Below are 20,448 nucleotides of genomic sequence, written 5' to 3' on the forward strand. Positions count from 1 at the left end.
CTACCGTGATGGGAGGGTCTCTGTAGAGGGATCTGCTACCGTGATGGGAGGGTCTCTGGCAGGAGTCAGTGGGTACATGAACTCGGAGCTCAGATTTAGCAGCCTACATTTGGGTTCTTACTACAAATAAACCCAAAATAATTTTTAAATGGTATATGTGGAAATTAGAAGGGACTTTTTTATTCATTAAATTTGTTTTTTTTTTTTTTTAAGATTTATTTTTATTTTTATTACAAAGTCAGATGTACTGAGAGGAGGAGAGATAGAGAGGAAGTGGAGCTGCCGGGATTAGAACCAGCGGCCATATGGGATCAAGGCGAGGACCTTAGCCACTAGGCCACGCTGCCAAGCCCATTCATTAAATTTGTAAATTGTGTGAATGGACTTATTTTAAAGTAGAATTTTATTTAATACATACTAAATACACATTTGTAAAGAAAAAGTTAGGGGTGAATTACATTTGTATTCAAAGCCAAAAGACCTTATATATGATAGTTCCAGTGTATCACATACTAGTATGTGGTATATATGTGTATAAATCTACATGTGTTAATATCTTCTTGTTCTTTTTGTGAATGTCATTCTTAATGTTATTTCAGGAGGTTCCCAAAGCCATTAAATATGCTTTGCATGTTATGATTGAATGCTTTCCACTCTTAGTGGCTTCCTGACGAGGAAACTTGAAGTTCGTGGCCAAGCAGAATTTAAATTAAGAGTCTATTTTGGCGTAAAAATTGAAATCCACGTGTAGATTCCTTATAATTTTCCATGTGCTAAATTATTTTTACCATAATTTAGTTGTTTTCCATGAATTTGTTCAAAGTATCCTTATAGTGTGTTCTTTCATCATTACAAACAATATTTAATACAAATAAATCCTTTTTTCTTTCTTAATACAAATTCTAGGTTTTATAAAACATTTTTGATAGACAAATATAGCTTGAATTTCTTATGATTTACTGGTATGCTTTAGTAATTGTGTTGTGTGTGTGTGTAGGAAAGGTTATTTATATAATTTGGACAACTGAAATTGTTCATCTATGGAAAGCAGCATAGTTGATGTAGAAAGAGATTTGGGAATTGCACGCACAGCTCTGGGAAATCAGTGCTCATGAGGTGAAAACAAGGCAGGATTTCTCAAGCTTTCAGAGCGTCTTTGAGCAAACACAGTGCCCTGAAACACTGGTGACCAGTATGGGGCTTCAGCTCGGTCTTCACTGCCCAGCCTGGAGCACTGTTCCAGTAGCATGAAGAGTGCCCACCCACCCAGGAGCTTCCATGCTGCATGGCCTGACCTGGACCTCTGTCTGTGGAGCTCCTAGAGAGCTTAGAGCTAGGGGAAGTCCAGTTACAGTCAGGACTCTGCTGAACTAAGAGAGACCAGGCCACGTCCTGGGGAATCCATCATCAGAGAGGCCTAGTGGATGGCGTTCAGTGGTTCCCTGGAAAATTTCTCTCTAGTTCTTGCGGAAGCAGCTTTTCTCACTTTTCTTGTTTGGATTCCCTTCAAGTGTACACTCTGCTTAAGAAGTTCAGATTCCGCCGCATTCAGTGGTTCTTGAGGAGGGCCTCCATGTTGTGCTGTAACCTCAAACCTTGGGACGGAACACTGCAGCTCCTGTTGGTCCCCTCCTGTCCTTAGGTCCTGGGCTTCTGGCGTTCTCCGTGACTGGGTTTGACCTGCTGCTGTGGCACCTTGCGTTTACCTGATCCAAGCATCCAGACTTCATGCAGGAGTAGCCAAATGGAATAAAGGTCCTAGCACTGTCCCATCTCGTGATTTGCAGCCCTCTGCATGGTCATTAATCACTCATTATTTGGGTTTCACAGATTTATCGTGGCCTGTTCTGCGTGGAAATCATGCCCAGAGACAGATGCAGAAAAACTGGTTCAGCTGACTTTTGATGCATTCCACGATATAAATCAACTGACGAACACTGCTAATCTCTAGAGACAAGCACTTGTCAGATCCCGTCAGTGCAGGCGTTCAGGGTAGGTTGGTGATGTGAGATGGGAAGGGATATTGGCTTGATAAAGGAAGCATGTTAAATATAGAAATAAATGAAATAATGTTAAATGTATTCTGCCATACAAGGTAGAAATATTTTTATCTTCCTGTGATGCAGCAGCAATGCAAATTATGGTAGAATAGTGATTATAGAACTATGCAATGTTGCAGAAAAGCCACAACAATGCAAATCTAGAGATGTTAACAATGTAAGTTTAACTTTGATTTTTAAATACTTCTGTTGGTACTTGTGTAGGTTATAAGTGCTCTGTCACTGTAGTGTCTATATTTCAAGCACTTTAACATTGTCTAATTGCCAAAGTGTATGAAATACATGACTGGACGGCAAAGCCTCTGAACCGGTGTCTTCCGTCTTCAGAGATGTGCGCCCCATAGGATGGATGGGAGAGACCACTCTGATTTAAAATAACTTGTTCGGCAGAAAGGCAAATTTGCACTAACATACAGTAAACAAAAATTCTAAAAACTGAGGAAATTCACTGATATGTTGCTGTAATTTTAGCAGTATAGCAATTTTAAATTGTTTTAGTTGGTGACTTCTAAATAATTCAGTGTTGAAGCAGATTCTCAGGATTTTCTAGTTTCTATTCTCAGAAAATAAAATACTCAAAATCACATGTGTGCATGAATACATGATTTTTTGTTGGCTGACTTATACTTTCTAGTCTGTTCTGGATTGCTGTATGAACAGCTACCCAAAACTGTTTGTCATGAGAGTACTTCCTAGTTAATTTGTGGAAAATGGAGTTAAAAGGTAAGTTAATTTTGGTGCACAATTTTCCATTGAAACTTCAAACCAAAATAAACTTATGTTTAAGTAGAAAAATTACAGTATACTTAGTGTGCTGATGGTATACATCTTCTTTTAACATTTTCATATGTTCTGAAATTAATAATAAGACTAGTGGCTCACCATTTTGTGTCATTAAATAGTTGACACTTAAGCCCTTTGCAGTGGGGCAGGTTCTAACCCAGGAAGTACTGGAACCATCACTCTGACAACACCCAGAGTTGGAGTCTTTGGATCCGTCCTTCACATTTTCTGTAGGAGGTGATTCTGAACAAAGGAGCATTTTCCTCACCAGCACAACCTCATAGATCCACTAGCAAGCCTGGAAAGACATTTGGTTGGCTTTGGAATGTCAGGGAATTGGGAATAATGGGAAGTTGTGTTACTTTGTGCAGGAAACCTTTCCTCTGAAGTCTAAAAACAGTGCTGTGTGTCTCAGCCGTGAACTGCAGGGTTTACAGGAGCGCGTGCCCAGGGTCCTCTCACGTGGGGGAACAGGCTGAAGACCGCAGAGTCGAGGCGCTGTGGTGATGCACCGGGCCCCACACTCCAGTCTTGGCTACACTCAGATTGTCTGTACATAAGGAGTCTCATTGGGAAAGTTGTTTGGTACTTGGTGCAGTACCTACAAAGGAACTTGTTTTCAATATTTTACTGACACAAACACTGAAAACCCATAACAACTGATATTGCTGCATCAACCTTGGAAGAAGACACAGAAACACCGTTTCAGGGTTGTGAGCTCCCCAGGGTTGCCAGCATTTCTTTGCTTTCTGTGTACGTTTGCCTTTCCTTTTAAGAAAAGCAGGATGCTTGTACAAGAGGCAGTGCGGTTGCTATAGAAACTCAGCATTATGTCAGTGGTACTTTCAGTATTCAAATGATAAGAGAGGGTGTATGTTTTAAGATATTTAAGAACATACTCACTGATGTGGCTCTTGTTTTATGAAATACTTACAAAGTTGCCTAGTCTAAGGGCAATTTAATTTTCTTCAACTTGGATATCTAGGAACACATTCACTGTAAAAATTCCTCAATTCAAAATCAGAACACCTTACACACTTGGAATCTTGTTCTCTACCCTATCATCTACCCAGCTATTCTGGACTGCAGGAATCTATTTAATAACCAAGGGAGGCCTCGATACCATTTTTCTGCTTCATTAAGACACATGTCACTTCTAAAACTCACATTTCAAATGCCGTACTACCAAAACATCAAACTGGATATTCTAAATGAATGTAGAATAAGATAATACTATGTGTTAGGATGATTGAAGCCATAAGCAGAATAAGTTGTGGAATCATTTATTCACGAAGGGACACTGTAAAATGAGTTCATCAGATCTGTGTCCCAGCCTGGACGCTGACCATGGTGTAATAGATGCCCCTCTGCGCCAGCAGCTGGTGGTGCGTGCCACACTCCTTGACTCGGCCGTTCTGGAAGACCACTATCATGTCGGCATTCTGGATGGTGGACAGGCGGTGAGCAATCACGATGCAGGTGCGGCCTTCCCGCGCCTTGTCCAGGGCCTCTTGGACCACCTGCAGACACGTCGCACATAAAGCTCATCCTGAAGTGATACAAACTGGTTTTCACAGCAAAGGAATTTTTTCAGCAGCCTGGTAAAGCAACAGTTCCCATTGCTATGGCTTTTGGGCCTTATGTGTTTGCATTTTACCAAGTTGATATTATAATCTATATAAGGTTATTATAAGTAATCTTTGAGTTTTTAAGCTTTCCAGCTTAATAGTTTATCACTTAACTAGTTCCCTGGAGCATTTTCTAGTTTTCCTTATTATAGCTAATATGCTAAAGATATGTAGTTTCCTTTTCATACTGGTTCTCTTTTAGCAAATTTGGAAGAAACATTGTATTAAAGCAGCACAGTGTGAATTTTGTGCTTACGTTTTTCCACCTGTGTTCATAAACAATCATCTGAGTCATCAATGCAACAGGAAGTCGGGTAGGAGGCCACACCTTCTCACTTTGAGTGTCCAGAGCTGACGTGGCTTCATCCAGCAGCAGGATGGGAGGCTGCCTGAGCAGCGCCCGGGCGATGGCGATCCTCTGCTTCTGCCCTCCTGAAAGCTGGGTCCCCTTGTCTCCGACTCGGGTTGCGTATTTCTGCAAGTCAGCCGTTCATACTGTTAACAAATTAAGGTCTCGTCTGGAAACATCGCCAGTGGCATAGTTAACATTTGACAACACTCATCACGAGGAAAATCTCATTTTGAAAGTTTCTATGAAAAAGGATCACTGTCCATTTAATATTTTCTCAACAGAACATTGTATTTTCAAAATTCAAATGCCCTTAGTATTCAGTGGTGTTCTCCAAGAGAAATCTGGCAATACGTTCTTGCCATTCCTATAATACCATCTGACAGTTCCTGGAGTCCTAAGAAGTTTGTTTAAATGCTAGTATTTTCAAGACATTTTTAGAACTTGTAATACTCCAGTGGACCACGGAAAGACTTTGTTTTTCCCTTTTAAAATCATTCTTTTAAATATTGACTGGCATCTATGTGTAGAGCTGTGAGAAAGTTGAAAAGTGAATTCAGCTTTGTTTCTTCCCTGAAGGAATTCATAGAGGGAAAAAGGGAAATACAAGACTCCAGATAAGGTCAAGTAAGCACACAACTTTATAAGAAAGAGGAGGATGAGCTTGGGCCCGGCATGGTAGCCTAGTGGTTAAAGTTCTCACCTTGCATGCACCAGGATCTCATGTCAGCACCAGTTCTAATCCCAGCAGCCCTGCTTCCCATCCAGCTCCCTGCTTATGGCCTGGGAAGGCAATCAAGGACGGCCCAAGGTCTTAGGACCCTGTACCCACGTAGGAGACCTGAACAGGCTCCTGCCTTCAGGTCGGCTCAGTTCCAGCTGTTGTGGGCCGTCCTTGACTGCTTTCCCAGGCCACAAGCAGGGAGCTGGATAGGAAATGGGGCTGCCGGGATACAAACCAGCATTCATATGGGATCCCAGTGTGTGCAAGGCAAGAACTTTAGCCACTAGGCTACCGCTCCAGGCCCAAACAAAGCTTTGCTTTTTAAGAAGGCCCAGAAAGACTAAAGCAACCATGATGCAGTCTCAGTACAGCCTCCAGCCAGACACAGGGTGCTCTGGACTCCACGCCATCCCTGCTTCTTGCCACATTCGCAGGAAGCAGACATGCTGTATCTGTTACCAACAAGGAAACTGGGCATGTGAGGTCAGCTGTTGAGTCCAACAACAGTAAACCCACATTTATAGCACAACACTGTGTTGGTGCAACTTTGTGAGCTGCTTTGAGACTGCAAGCTGTCTGCAGTCTGCAGTGATGTCAGCTAAGGGGTGACCAGGGAACATACCTGGGGGAGCATCTCGATGAAGGCGTGGATGTTGGCTTCCTTGGCCGCCTTCACGATCTCCTCCTGGGACACCACCCGGCTGTTGTCCCCGTAGGCAATGTTCTCACTGATGCTGCAGTCAAACAGGATGGGCTCCTGCGACACGATGCCCAGGTGGGCTCGCAGCCACTGGACGTTGAGTTTCTTTGCTTCTTGACCATCCAGGAGCTGAAAACCCAAGTCCACAGACTGACTATAAGAAGGCTTTTTAAAGGAAAAAAAAAGAGCTATACAGTAAAGCTGTCCTTCTGAAGGCCTGTTCATGTAGCCATCCACAGTTAAAAGACCAAGCCGCGGGCCCCTGCTGCTTACTCAACCAAAGATCTGCCCAGACTGTCTTCACGCTGGTCTGAACTGCAGAACTGTGCCATGTTCAGTCCATCGCTCCCCACTCCTCTGTCCTTACCTGCCTTTCTGCAGGCATCTGTGCCCCTGCGAATGTCAGGGAGCTGTCCTCAGAAAGGCCATCCTAGGACCCTAACCCTTCATTCCAACCTCATCCCCTCCCTCTTAAGTCACCCCAGCTTCTGAAAGTTGGCTGGCTTCAGTCCCACGCCTTCCTGACTGTTCCCAAAGAATGCCAGCCTCAAGTAAGCTCCACCTCTCTCTTCTCACAGCCCAAGGGACAAGAGTTTTAGGAAAAGTATAAAGCCAGAAACAGAAGTCTTTGGCAGCACCGCTTCAAAGGGCTGTGGTCTCAAGGAGTTTTCACGATGCTCCTGGGGGAGCCTTGTGAGGGGCTTCCTGTGAGCCAAGCACGTGCTGGAGGAAAGACAGCCCCGGCTAGGACTGGCCTCAGAGAGCATGGCACCCGCGGCGTGGTGCTGAGCTGGCCTGTGGGTATTTACATCTGCACAGTAATCACGACAGTCACACTTGAGACTTGCCAGAAACCACCCAACGAGGTTTAACTCTCCGGTGCCTGTCCCAGTGTGGGACTCACAGGGCTAGGTCCTGGGCACTATCAGCTGCGGCTAGGGGGTGAGACACCGCAGGAAAATCAGTGATAGAAGCCAAGGAGGATACGACTGGAGGGTCAAGATCAAAGCCAGAAAGTGTACAGTTCAAGGTTAGAGAGCTAAGCCAAAGCAGAGTGCTCTAGGCAGAGAACAAACAGGCCCCAGCACACCCTGCGGATCTGCTCCGAGCTCTGGCCTGAGTTCGTGTCTACCTTTATCATGAGCCAGCAGGCAGGGCCTGGGGAGCCAGGCAGCTCAGAAGGCCTGGCAGTGTGGAGGCTGACTTCACACTCCCTGCTTCCTGAGCCACTGTGGATCCAGATGTCTGGCTGTGTTGTCCCATATCCCCGTGTTGGCCTGACAGGACCCCCCGGCTGGGCCTCATGGCGTGCAGCCATGGTGGCAGATGGGAGTATAGGTCCGCCCTGGTCTGTGTTTTTCCATTTGCCATGAATGGTTTCACCAGTCAGGGCCTTGAATGTAGCTGCTAGGGAAGGGTGCTCACCACTGTCCCGGCCAAGGGGTCGTAGAAGCGCTCAAGCAGCTGCACCACGGTGCTCTTCCCACAGCCACTGGGGCCCACCAGGGCCAGCGTCTGGCCCTTCTTCACCTCCAGGCTCAGCCCCTGCAGCACTGGCACGTTGGGCCGCATGGGGTAGTTGAACACAACTTCATTGAGTGTCACGTTTCCTTCAAATGCACCCTAGAAAAAGCTTTAAGTGTTGCTACTGGTCCAATAATTATGGGAAGCAGCAGTATTATTTGAAGGAAAGTTTACTGAACACCCCAAGAAAGAGATAGATGAAGTTTATGTTCAGTGCCTGTATTACTAGAAGTAGTACCAAAAAATGGGAGGTGGGACATGAAGAAATGGGTCAGATTAGATTAGGTGAGAGAGCTATTATCTCAACTCAGTTTTTGGTTCACTTCTTCAGGCAAACACTGAATTTTCCCAACTGCTAAGCTGAGGCTGAGGCTGGAGGCAAGCCAGTGGCAGAAGGCCCAAGGGCTTTGGGAACTCAGCCAGTGTCGGCCTCTGGTCTTACTGGACAGCCTCCGATCCAAGCCTGGCAGCCTCTTTATCTCGCTCCCTGGGCACAGCAACTGTCTCAGAACATGAAACGCCTGGCAAAGTCCCACAGCAAGCGCCTAAGTCCTGTTGTCTCTCCACTCACGCCTCTTCCTGCACGCTGAAGGGCACAGCTGGTGTCATGTGGCGCACACGCTGACTTCAGAAAGTGCAGGATTATCCCCGTCGCTCTAAGGGCCTCCTGGCTAACAAGAACTCGGTCATCACAATGCGTGAACAGAGCCAAGCGGCTTATCACATGAACCTGACAGAATTGCTGGGCAACTTCACGTAGAAATGATGCCATTCATGGCGAAATGATTCAATTCTAGCACATCTGAGTTCCTTCATCAAATTTTGGATGTGCTGAATTGCAGAATCTTTAATATCTTCTAGGAAATTTCAAAATGCCAGCAAAGTGAGCCAAATATCAGTCATACAAGTATCATAAACTAAACTAGATATGAGAGCGCCTCAAAAGTTTGCAGGAACATGCAATTAAAAGCTAAGTTACTGTGTTGTCAAAAACCGTGAAGTCCACACATGTGTTTTTATACTCTGCATTTCACAAACTTCCTAAATGCCCCTCATACACGTCAGCATCATTTCAAGTTTACTGTAACACAACAGACAGCACACCTGCAGAGGGAAGCACCGAGCAGGCCTTCAGCAGGCAGTGGAGAACTCACCGGCCTCAGCCCCTCCTCGCTGTAGCTGTCGATCAGAGGCTGCCTTTCAAACAGCATGAACAGGTGGGCTGCAGACAGCTTGGCCTTGGCATAGTCCGGAGCGAACGAACTAGCATGTCCGAGAGCCACCGCGCCGAACACAATGGCCGAGAATACTCTGGAGGTAAGTGGAGGGGACTGCCCATCAGCTAAAGGAGTTGGCAGCTTCTTACCAATTTTTACCTACCTACTCTCTTTGTCACCCCCTCACCAGGTCCACGGAGTTCCAGTTCCAAAAGTAAAGGGAAGAGCCAGAGATCTCTCCCTCCTACCCCCAACCACACTCCCTGCCTAGTTCCCTACAGGAGCGTTTTCCCCTGCCGCTGAGGCTGTCTACAAGCTGTCCCTTTCAGGAAGTGGCTTATAACTGAATCTGATAATGGATGTCACCTCTGCTGGCAATTCAGCCTTTCTTCAGAGTGAAGGAGTGCATGAGGAGATACATCGGTTCTGAACCAGGACTGGTACTTCCTGTTCCACGGGGGCCCTGACATCTAGTTTGTAATTTCTTCGACATGATCACAAAATGATATTGACCACCATGGCTATTTCTGCTACGAGAAATAAGCCCTTACCAGGGAACAGTAACACCAGTTTTTCTTGTTACTCCTCCGCCCTTACGCCAGGATGGATGGACGCCTCTAAAAGGCGCCAGGAGAGCTCCCGGTCCTCCGGTTCAGAGGGGAGCTGGCCCATGTGGGACACTGCAGGCAGGCAGGCACTCCTTTCTGTACACCCCGTTTTGCTGGGCTGCTCGTGTTGTTTCCGTTCAGCAGGGGGCATAGAGTGCCTGGACCCCGAGTTCTGACCATCTTTCCCCTCTGCCCTTCAGGCTTGCTGGTAACAAGAAGAACCCCCGTGGAGTGCAGGGTCCCTCCCTGCTCTTCCACTTCCCACACCTTTGTCCAACACCCTGAAGCCGACTCCTGTGTTCTAGCTCCCTGCCAGGCTCCTGATCGACATACATTTTCACCATTTTAATTTTGGACGGAAACCAAGGAACAGCTCCGGACCCTCTCCACTTCTCTAGATCGCATGTCAAAACAAGAGCATTCACCAGCACTTGGAAATCACCCTTCCAGAGCAGAAACATCTTTTCCCTCCTCCTAACCTAACTCCATGCCTTCTGTGTGTTCTGGAGCAATCCAGTAATCACAAACACCATGCAAGGCCTGGAGGCTGAGGGGCACAGAGAGGCTGCGAGGCCAAGGTGTTAGGGCCCGTCACCCCAGGACGGTGGGGACAGCGGCCTGCCAGCCCTCAGTCAAGCCTTCACCACCTGCTGCAGGCCACATCGTCAGGCCAGCAGCAAGACATGCGGCCCTGTATTTCAAAAGTCCGTGGTCACAAATACCTTTCTCACCATGATGTATTTCTAGCCATGTTCTACAATGAGAAAATCCTCTATCTCCTGACTGGGGTTATGCATGCAACTAAAATGATGCCGGATGACAGCCTAAAACCTTGGGACCCTGCACCCACGTGAGACCCCCAGAGGGGGTTCCTGCTTCCGGCTTCAGATTAGCGCAGCTCTGGCAGTTATGGCCACTTGGGGAGTGAACCACAGGACAGAAGATCTTTCTCTCTCTCCTTCTCTCTGTATATCTGCCGTTCCAATAAAAATAAATAATCTAAGAAAAATACACCCTGGTAGAAGCCTAGTATCAGACAGCTACTTACAGAATGACATCTCGGAAGCGCATGTGTCCATTCACGATGAGGTAGGCACCAAATCGGAAACAACCAGCATAGGAAAAATACATGAATGCTTGGGAGATACTGAAGGTAATCCCGTAGATGTGTGCCTTCCGCACCGAGTTCCTGCAAGGCAGATGGGCACGAGTTGGTGGATTCACACAGCGGAAAGAGCTCCACTCCCAAGGGTGGTCAGCCTGGGCCTACAGTCACATTCAACATCAGCATCAACGGAGACAACCACTATAATGCAGAACTGAGAACTAAAAGTCACCGCAAAGACGTTTTGAGAAGTACAATAACACCATACAAACACCTAACATGATGCCACATGCCTGGCTCATGGTAGTTGCTTCAATGACAGCTGCTGTTACTATTGAACACTGTTAATATTACAAATTAACATCATATGTTCCTATCTGTCCACTCAGGGTTCAACTCCTGTGATGTAATATGGTTGTGTCAAACACATCCAGGGGGCAGGTGGATGGCACAGTGGCTCACCCATGGCTTACAATGTCCATTCTCTACATCAGAATATTCAGCCCTACTCTCAGGTTCTCCACTTTCATTTTACCTGAGAGGCATAAGGTGCCTCTCTAACTAAATCCCTGCCATCCACGTGGTCTGGATGGAGTTCCAGGCTCCTGGCTTAGGCTTGACCCAGCCCTGGCTTTTGTAGGTATTTAAGTGAATCAGAGGATAGACTATCTCTATGATTTTTAAATAAGATGATAATAAATTTAAGGAATTTAAAAATCTTTTTTGTTGGACTTTAAAAAATACCTAGGATGACAACATTAGAGCTAAAGCTCAAGTGATCTGAAAGTGATTTCTGCAATACTATCATTTTATCTCCTATAACTAGCGGTCTCATATCAAAAAATATTTCAGAGTCACAGATGTTGGGTCATTCAAGTATACAGATATGGACCAGAAGTCTGAGTTAGATCTTGCTAATGCCTCTTAGAGTTTGTTTTGCACTGTTTCTAATTACACTTCATGCTAAATCTTGCTAGGCTATTACGCCATCCCAAAGAACCATAACTTAGCGCTCTCAAATTAAGAAGTTCTAAGCATTGCTGATGTTGATGTTTCAGCGGGCTGTGATAACAGCATTAAAAAACTTCATGGAACAGCTCAGTGTTACAGCACTTTAAATAATGATCAAATTAATCATTACCATTAGCTTTCTATTCTTTCTTAATTCTGATATCTAAAATACACAACAATGGGGGGCTTCCAGATCCCGCACTGGAGCCCCTGAGTTGAGTTCCTGCCCCTGGCTGACCACAGCTTCCTAAGACGTGCTCCCCGGGAGAGACATCAGGGAACAGCTCAAGCAGCTGGTTTCCTCCCACAGGAAACCGAGGTGGAGTTCCTGGCTCCTGGGGTGAGCTCCCACTCCTGCAAGCATGGGTATTATGGTCCATATATACTGTAATAAACAGAAAAAAGACCTCATACTCTTTATATCAAATGAAGTGCAACTGAAGAGACCGAATAATTGGAGAACTTCAGGGATCCCTGCTCAAATAGGCCAATTCTCACAGCCAGTGTTCAGGTCTACAGGTGTATGATGCAAGTTTTAGGATGCACAGTGTTCCCAGAAGTTTCAGGAACCATTCATAGAAGTGATGGAATGAGCCATGTGTCTGTTCTCACATACTCAGGGAACAAATGGAACACTCTTCTAGAATGTGCCATGGAATACATCTCCCTTTTGTGCAGCCTCCACTCTCAGAGAAAATAAAAGTGCAAGTAGTTCATTCACTCAGATGGTTTATGCAGGCTGCGCAGCAACCAAACACACCCACACCAATCCTCTGTACCTTTTGCTTCTTAGAGACTCAGTCTTATTGTTTTTATGAAGATCGAAACTCGTGTTCAGATACAGTAAGAAACCACTTATTATCAGTAACTTAATTACCGACAAATGTCACCCTTATGGTCATCTCTTTCAGCTGATCTTTTATTTTTTTTCTCTTTTGGGGGCAATCTAAGGAACCAGGTTCTTTGTATCAATCACATGTTCATTACCTGTAAGGCCCACGTAACTTTTCAACATACATGGATTCAAATTTTCTTTCCTGGGTCAAGGACACAACTGTCCTAATATTTTCTATCACCTCTGCTGCAATCTGTAACATCAAACAGGCTTTCATTAGATGTGGGTGCTTGACTTCCACAATAAAAAGTCTTACAACTCTTAGCTAGAGTATCCTGAAGGTTACGTTGACTTGTTTTATATTCCTTCAACTACAAATGAAAGGCAGAACACATTCAAGACCAGGTAGCAAAACAGGTAACTCTGGGTGTGCTAAGTGTGGTTGGCAAGTCTCCACATGCCTGGGGAGCTGAGGGGCAGCAGGCACAGGGCATCCAGGGTCTGGCACTGCTACCGGGCCTGCCTCCGCCCTGCCCACACTCAGTCGTAAGCCCTGCTATCTCCCTAGGTTGGCGTCTGTAGGCAGGGCTGAGCTGTGGGTTTGGAGGGAGAGTGACAGTCACTCTCCTCCTCAGAAAAGTCATCCACCCACAGTGGGATGAGGGTCCCGCCTGCTTTACATCCTTGATTGAATCAGCAATGACACATGGCAGATCTGCATCCATCACATTCCGTCTGCGCGAGCTGCAGGCCAGGGCTGAACTGTGCAGCCCCGAGGAGTCGGAGGCTGATGCCATCACGTGGGGAGCCACACAGGTGTGTGTGGGTGGCTGACAGTCCTGCATGGAGGGAAGAACTGAAGAGGTGTGCTGCATGTGTCGGGCATGCCACAGCCTGGGTTTCTAAGAGATGGTACACAAACTACATTTCTTGGGATTTCCTGTGACCTGGTGTCAAGCCCCTTTCACACAAATCAGCCAGAGCTGACTGCTGATTCTTACAGACACACCACCCTTGACTGCTGCTCACTGTCAGGGACTTGGCTGTTCTGTCCACACCATAGTTCTGCAGTTGAGTCATGCAAACCGTTAGCACTGGGTGCATACAACCTTGATTTGGGATTTCCGTTTTATTGGCTTTAAGACTTATGTCAGTTTCTGCGACCAGATAAAAACAAGGTGTTAGATGTCTTAGACCAAACAGCTCTCTCCTTACGAGAAACTCAAGAACATCAATAGCTAGAATAGAAACCACCTTGACTGACCTGGTCTGGTTGGCCTCCTGACCACCCTCTGGCTTCAACTCTGGGTTTAGCTCTTGGCTTTCCAGCTGTGGGTCAGCCCCTGGTGGTCCAGCCTAGTGCTCCAGGCTCCTGACCTCAGCAAACAGGGAGGGCCTGAGTCTAGTAACTATGAACTACAACTGTAACTGGATCCTACTCTAAATTTTCACAACAGCCCCCTCCACTCCTGCTTCACTGTCCAGCAGCCAACACTTTACCACCAAGCCATTTTGTTTTTTGACAATCAGAATGGCAATGTCCCAAATTTGAATGCACTTTAACCATAATCTGCACCCAGGCGAATGACAGCATTTCTTTCAGAACATTTATTGGGGGGTGGTGGTTTCTAGAACTTTCTAACCTTCACTTTTTTGCTAAAAGTTGGCCGAGGAAACAAAAATGAATCTATGTCTGAACAGCTGCTAAGTATCCAGATTTTCAACCTAATACATGGTGCAGCACGTCAAGCTGTGGCCTGTGATGTCAGAATCCCATGTGAGCACTGATTTGTATTCCAGCTGCTCCAGTTCTAATCCAGCTTCGGCTAACACACCGGGGACAGCAGCAGCAGAAGGCCTAAGTGCTTGTGCCCCTAACCCCCCACGGGTAAGGCCTGGAAGAAATTTCTGGCTCCTGGCTTCGGTTATTCGAAGAGCGAACCAGCAGACAAAGATCTGCCTCTCTGTGTCACTTTCAGATAAAGAAATACATTTATATATATCTATATATTTTTTTAAAGATTTTATTCATTTTATTACAGCCAGATATACACAGAGGAGGAGAGACAGAGAGGAAGATCTTCCGTCCGATGGTTTACTCCACAAGTGAGCCGCAACGGGCCGGTGCACGCCGATCCGATGCCGGGAACCTGGAACCCCTTCCGGGTCTCCCACGCGGGTGCAGGGTCCCAATGCATTGGGCCGTCCTCTACTGCTTTCCCAGGCCACAAGCAGGGAGCTGGCTGGGAAGTGGAGCTGCCGGGATTAGAACCGGCGCCCATATGGGATCCCGGGGCTTTCAAGGCAAGGACTTTAGCCGCTAGGCCACGCCGCCGGACCCTATATATATTTTTTTAAAAGGTAAAATTTAGTTCAGTCAGCCTGCTGTTGATTTCTGATCCCTAAAAAAGTACATGCCTGGTGCAATTTCCCTTTTCACAAAGATGGAAAACGAGGGCCAAGCTAGCTGGGATCTTTGCCAACATCACACCGTCCGGGTGGCAGGGTTACCTACAGCTTGAACTATTGCTCAATTCTGCCAGCCTGCTCCTGCCAAGTTCTGACAATTGCCCATGTAAATCACTTTTGAGACAACCAAACTTATTGTCTTAACTAGGCTCATTGTTTTCATCCAGGAAAGTTGTCCAGAAGAAAGTAATTTCTCATTGTGCCAATTTTCCCTTCCAAAATGTGGAGAGCAGCAAGGCAAAAAACCCATGGTTTTGCAGCAGCTGGCCGCGACACCCAGAAATCAGGAGAACGATGCTGTTAAGCAGCCTCCGCAAGGAGCCAGAGGATCGGCAAGAACTGAGGGAACGCCCAGGGAACCCCACACAGTCCAGAAACCCGAAACCCAGTGAAGAGAGCAGGGGAGGAGCGGGTGGGGTGGAAACTGCCAGCCTGGACTGGTCGGTTTACCCTCAAGGGCCAGCCCTCCAGAGCTGCTCAGGATCTGAGGCTCTCTTCCCGGGTAGACCCGGCCTTCCCCCACCGCTCCTAACTGTGGGAAAGGACAGGTGCATGATGCTTGCCGAAGGGTTTTATAAAATGTGGTGCCCAAGAAGCTACATGTCAAATACCTACATACCTAGTTCCCGCGTCACTTCCGACGTTTCATTAAAGAAGTAAATGTGTTCACGGCCATAAATCACACTCAAACATTTAAAAGCTTGTAAAGAAACAGCTGGTGTATATCCGCAGCCAAATTAAACACAAAAACGCGGTGGAGACCAAGCTCTGAAAAGCTAGACCCGGTCGTGAGCCCAGTCACACCAGCCACTTGCATCTGGTCTCAGGCTGTAGATGGGCAAAGCCCGGGCCAAGGCCGGTGTCTGCCCCGCCGAGCAGGAGGAGCACCTCGACAAGCAGCCAGGAGCCTCACAGGGCCACGGTCACTGTCGCCGTCCGCCCAGGGCCACAAACCGAGGCGCCACTGCCCCCTGGTGGCCGCCGCGCTGAGTTCTAGAACTCACAGCCGCTGACGGCCGCCTCAGCGCCTCAGCTGTGGAACCGTGGTCAGGCCTCAGGAAGGGAAAGATGTGGGATGGCTGGCACCCCGAGGTTCTCCAAGAAAACCACTTGGGCAAGTGCCTGGAAGGCGGCGAAATACCTCCCACAACGCCGAGAACTGAAACACAGTGCCCGTGGGACAACCAGATTCACACCGAAACGCGGCTTGACCCACCTTTCCCGCGGCTTCCAGCTCCTTCTTATCTCTCCTGGCATTGCCAGCCAGCATCTTCATCTCTACAATTCCTGACACGGCAATGATCGGCACCACTGACAGCAGCAAAAGGGTCAGCTGCCAGCCGTACAGGAAGGAGATGATGATGCCCGTGCCGAGGTTGGCCGTGTTCTGAGCAATAAGTGCCAACCTGGTGCCCGTGGCCTGGAGGAGGAGAGCAGAGAGGGTGCCTGGCTCGAGTCCACACCCTGTGAAGCGGGCCAGCCCCATCTCTGCTGGGCCCACGAGTCCACCTCCTGATGGTCAGTCACACCCCTGTGGTTTGTGGCCATTCTGACCACCGCTAGTGGCCATCTTGTGGCCAAGGATTGCCGCCCGGGGCTACCCAGGGGAGGAAGTGGCACTGAGGTGGCAGCAGTCAGTCGACTCTGAACTGACTGAGCCTCCTGGGACTGTGCGGCCAGCGTGGGTCTGGCTTCCTGCTCCTGGGCAGCCAAGCCTGTGTTTCAAACACCATCAGCCGCGGGCTACGTACTCCTTGCACTTGGGCAGCGTCCGTGGCAAGTCTTGTGGAAAGTGCACCAGTACTGTTTTTAGGATCATCAAACCAGCTCATGTCCTGTGGCATAAAACACACCCGGCTGTTAAAGGCAGTACTAGACACATGGAAGGAGTCCGCCAATGTTCACTTTCACCTGGGTACTGAAGTCTGGGAGAGACCTTACCCATACTGGAGGATCCCGCATCCTGCCCTGGGAGCTCCCCTATCCCCCAGTCTGCCAGAACCCAGGTCCCAGGCCACTCTGCAGTGAAGGGTACCTGTCACATGTGGGGGTGCAGTGCTTGGGTAGCTCTGCCCCCTGCCAGCTACACCCAGCATTGGGCCCATGTGGGCATCCTGTCAATCCCACCACCCAGGCATGCTGTCACCCACAGGTGGTGGGTGAGTCAAGGAAGACACACTCTGGAAAGTTCTAGGCAGGAGATGCACAGTCCTGACTTCTCACCACAACCTTGTCTTGCTTTTTAAGGGAGATTCATATCTGAGCTCCAATCCAAGCTATTCATCCATAGCACTGTCTACTTTCAGATGAAGCAACTTTCCTCGCAAGTGTTTAAAAGCTATAGGAAAAAAGTGGTAAACCTGCTGTATGCCCTTTTCTGAACATGAAACAAATGCTGTTACCCAGGCAGGGCAAGCTTCTAATCTTCTCTCCAGCCTTCTCCAGGAAAGCAGGGAAGTTGTGCTTGCACACTCCCACACATCCTGATGGAGGCTGTGAACTTCCCAAGAGGATGGATTTCTGGCATTCCAGAAACCTGGCACGCAGCCAGCAGTGTGTGAGCACACTCCCAAGTGAATTCACATGAAAACACAGCTCAATAAACAAAGGTCTATAGCAAAGAATAGGAGAGCCTACACTGAGTATGACTCTGGTGCATAAACTCAAATAGCAGCATGCAGCTCTCTCTAAAGGCCTCTGGGGGGCGGGTCACTTTGGATCCGGAAGGACCAGAGCAAATGGCAGGTGTGTGCTCCCTGCATGAACACACATATGAGCACCCCTGTTAAGAGCAGGATGAGCTCAGCTTGAGCGAGGGAGATCTGGGACACACCTACCTGCCTCAGCATTGCTCGGAAAGCCATCGACCTCAGCCTGGTAGTGAGGATCTCACCAGCTTTCCCAAACATGAAGCCCTGTGGGAAACAAAGGCCATGTCCCTTTGGATCATGTTAGCATTCTGACAGGGGCATGTGTGAACTGTTCATTCAAACTATGAAAATCTGAGGCCAAAGGTTACCTCAGAGTTTCCACCTAGGATACCTGCACTGACTCTCCTCATCAGTGCGTATTTGAGTCAAAACCCCAGAAGCATCACCAATATTCATCTCTGGCTTCCATTCAAGGTAGATTCAGTCTTCAAATCCTCCAAGGACAACATCTTAGTGACAAAGATACTGTGTTTTGTTCCAGGTTGCAGACTGTTCTTAATACTCTCAATGAAGCCGTTGAAAACACAAATAACAAAATCCAGAATCTGTTTCAGTTCATGCTGTGCCAGGAAGTACATGCTTAACCTACTTTTTAAAAGATTTAGCTGTTGGCACTAGTGCCATGAGCAGAGGATTTAGCTGCTGCAGGAGACACCAGCATTCCACATGAGCAGTGGGGTAAGCCCTGGCTGCTCTAGTTCAGACCCAGTTCCCTGCTAACGCACCTGGGAAGGCTCAAGATGGGCCCCTGTAGGAGAGCTGAAGGGAGCTCCAGGCTCCTGGCTTCAGCCTGGCCTAGTGCGGGACATTGTAGCATTTGAAGAGTGAAGCAGAGGATGCAAGATCTCTTTCTGTTTCTACCTTAGATTTATTATACTTTATTTGAACACCTACCTGAGTTACATACAGAGAGGTAAAGCAAACAAGAGAAAACATGCACTCTTTTATCTTCATTCCCCAAGTTCCAAGTTCCAGTAATGGCCAGCAACAGGTTAGGCTGAAGCCAGGAACCTACAACTCCAGCCAGGACTCCCACATGAGTGGAAGGGGCCCATGTACTTTAGCCATCTTCTAACATCCTCCCAGGCACATTAGCAGAAACCTGGATCGTAAATGGAGCAGCTGGAACTCCAATTGGCACTCCCATATGGGATAGATGCATCTTAACCTACTGTACCACAACACACATCCCTTGGGGGCCTTCTTAGTGTCACATTCTGGGAGAGTTGATAGTTCCCTTACATCACTTCCTCTACCCTCAGACTGGGGAACAGCCAGGCTGCTCTTTCTCTCCAAGCTCCTTGCCACATTTTTCCTCTTCCTAATGGTCACTTGCAAAATGGACAACAGCCCAGTTGTCTGGGCCTCTGCTTGCTACTGGGGTCCTTGGGGAGGGGGGCCTCCAGCCACACAGGCTGCAGAGAGAACCACTCTAGCAAGCCAATAGGATGGGGAACCCATGCAGGGGTGAGTCTGCCCCAGGTGTGTCTTATCCAGTGTCCTTCCTTCCCTTTGCCAGCAGTGTGACTGGGCTGCCATGGGCTCTCCAATTCATGCACCAGGCCACAACCCATGCAGCTCCTGCCATGCATTTAAGCCACATATACAGGGACTGGGGCAGGGTCAAAGCATTCAGGTACCACTGGCCAGGCAATGACCTCTAACCACAAAGCCAACCTTAACTCTTACCACAGATTCAACTATTTTAAGAGAGAACAACCTGACTATGCCCAGGCGATTCGATTTTCTGACTTCATGGATCATGTGTGACTCTCAACAGGATAAAGAGACCAAGGTATTCTGGGGGAAGCCTAACTATGTAGACAAGCACAGTGAGATCAAGTCTGGAGGTTCATGCTGGTCGGGTCTACCACACTGGACTGCATACACCATGCTCTTTCCAATAGTTCGTCAGTCATGTAGGGAAAAGCTCAGCAAAGGTACTGGGCATCATGCGAAGAGCAACAAAGAAGAAACTGTTGGGCTGCATTTTTCCAGTGTGGAACTTGGGAAGCCCAAGGGGTTCTCACACTCTCTGGCGAAGGTAAGCCTTGTCTTTTTCAGCAAGTGTTTGCTGATGGACATTTGTGGTGACCTAAAAGGCCACAGAGCTCATGGTGTTGGTGTGTGTGTGTGTGTGTGTCCTCCAGAGCTGCCTCTGGCCAGCTGTGCACCACTCCCAAAGGCTCTGGATGCTCCACTGAGTCAGACCAGACGAGGAAGGGAAACCATGGGTACCCACCTGAAGGAAGAACGTGAAAAAGGAGAGAATCCCCAGCCCTAGGAACAGCAACGAGAACATGTTGCACTTCTGCTGCTTCACAGCATCATCCCCCGGCCCGAAAATCTGCATGGAAACAAATGACACGTTCTCTTGGGCTGCACAGATAGGCCCATTTATTCCTCCCAGGAGTCATGGCCCAGGCGCCACATTTTAAAAACTGTTTCTGATACATGGGCCATTACAGTTTAAGATTTGCAGAACTCACTATTTGCCACTTTAAGTACTTCCCAGCAAGTAGTGCAGCCCTCACACCCTCCATCTAGAATTTCCTTATCTTCCCAGACGTGAGCCACAACCAAGGACCCCCTCTTGCCCTCCCCTGAGCCTCAGGGACCCTCAGTTCTCCTTTCTCGCTCTAGGGGTTTGAGGGCTACCTATTAGTGTGGATTAAAACACCGTACATGGACTCCAAGTACTTGCACATCTTATGGCTGATCCCT

At 47.8% G+C, this 20,448-nt stretch overlaps 2 protein-coding genes across 5 annotated transcripts in view; one reads left to right on the forward strand and one right to left on the reverse strand.

Annotated features, from left to right (window-relative positions):
• CROT (carnitine O-octanoyltransferase) overlaps positions 1 to 2,644 on the forward strand; it is a 31,725-nt gene extending 29,081 nt beyond the window's left edge. Inside the window, exon 17 of the mRNA XM_058678104.1 lies at positions 1,831 to 2,644. Coding sequence (XP_058534087.1) covers positions 1,831 to 1,951 — 121 coding nt within the window. The 3' untranslated portion in view covers positions 1,952 to 2,644. The remainder of the gene's footprint in view (positions 1 to 1,830) is intronic.
• Positions 2,645 to 4,101: 1,457 nt separating this feature from the next.
• Positions 4,102 to 20,448, reverse strand: part of ABCB1 (ATP binding cassette subfamily B member 1) — a 160,509-nt gene continuing 144,162 nt past the window's right edge. For 2 of the 4 annotated variants that reach the window (XM_058678326.1, XM_058678327.1), the window contains 11 exons: positions 19,967 to 20,071; positions 17,851 to 17,928; positions 16,765 to 16,848; positions 16,230 to 16,433; positions 12,697 to 12,797; positions 10,642 to 10,782; positions 8,923 to 9,079; positions 7,670 to 7,867; positions 6,167 to 6,409; positions 4,728 to 4,946; positions 4,102 to 4,363 (listed from right to left, as the gene is read on the reverse strand). In XM_058678326.1, the coding sequence (XP_058534309.1) occupies positions 4,160 to 4,363; positions 4,728 to 4,946; positions 6,167 to 6,409; positions 7,670 to 7,867; positions 8,923 to 9,079; positions 10,642 to 10,782; positions 12,697 to 12,797; positions 16,230 to 16,433; positions 16,765 to 16,848; positions 17,851 to 17,928; positions 19,967 to 20,071 (1,734 nt within the window). In that variant the 3' untranslated portion in view covers positions 4,102 to 4,159. The remainder of the gene's footprint in view (positions 4,364 to 4,727; positions 4,947 to 6,166; positions 6,410 to 7,669; positions 7,868 to 8,922; positions 9,080 to 10,641; positions 10,783 to 12,696; positions 12,798 to 16,229; positions 16,434 to 16,764; positions 16,849 to 17,850; positions 17,929 to 19,966; positions 20,072 to 20,448) is intronic. The other 2 variants (XM_058678325.1, XM_058678324.1) reach the window with 1 other exon arrangement.

Source organism: Ochotona princeps, chromosome 20, assembly GCF_030435755.1.
Source record: "Ochotona princeps isolate mOchPri1 chromosome 20, mOchPri1.hap1, whole genome shotgun sequence".
NCBI lineage: Eukaryota > Metazoa > Chordata > Mammalia > Lagomorpha > Ochotonidae > Ochotona > Ochotona princeps.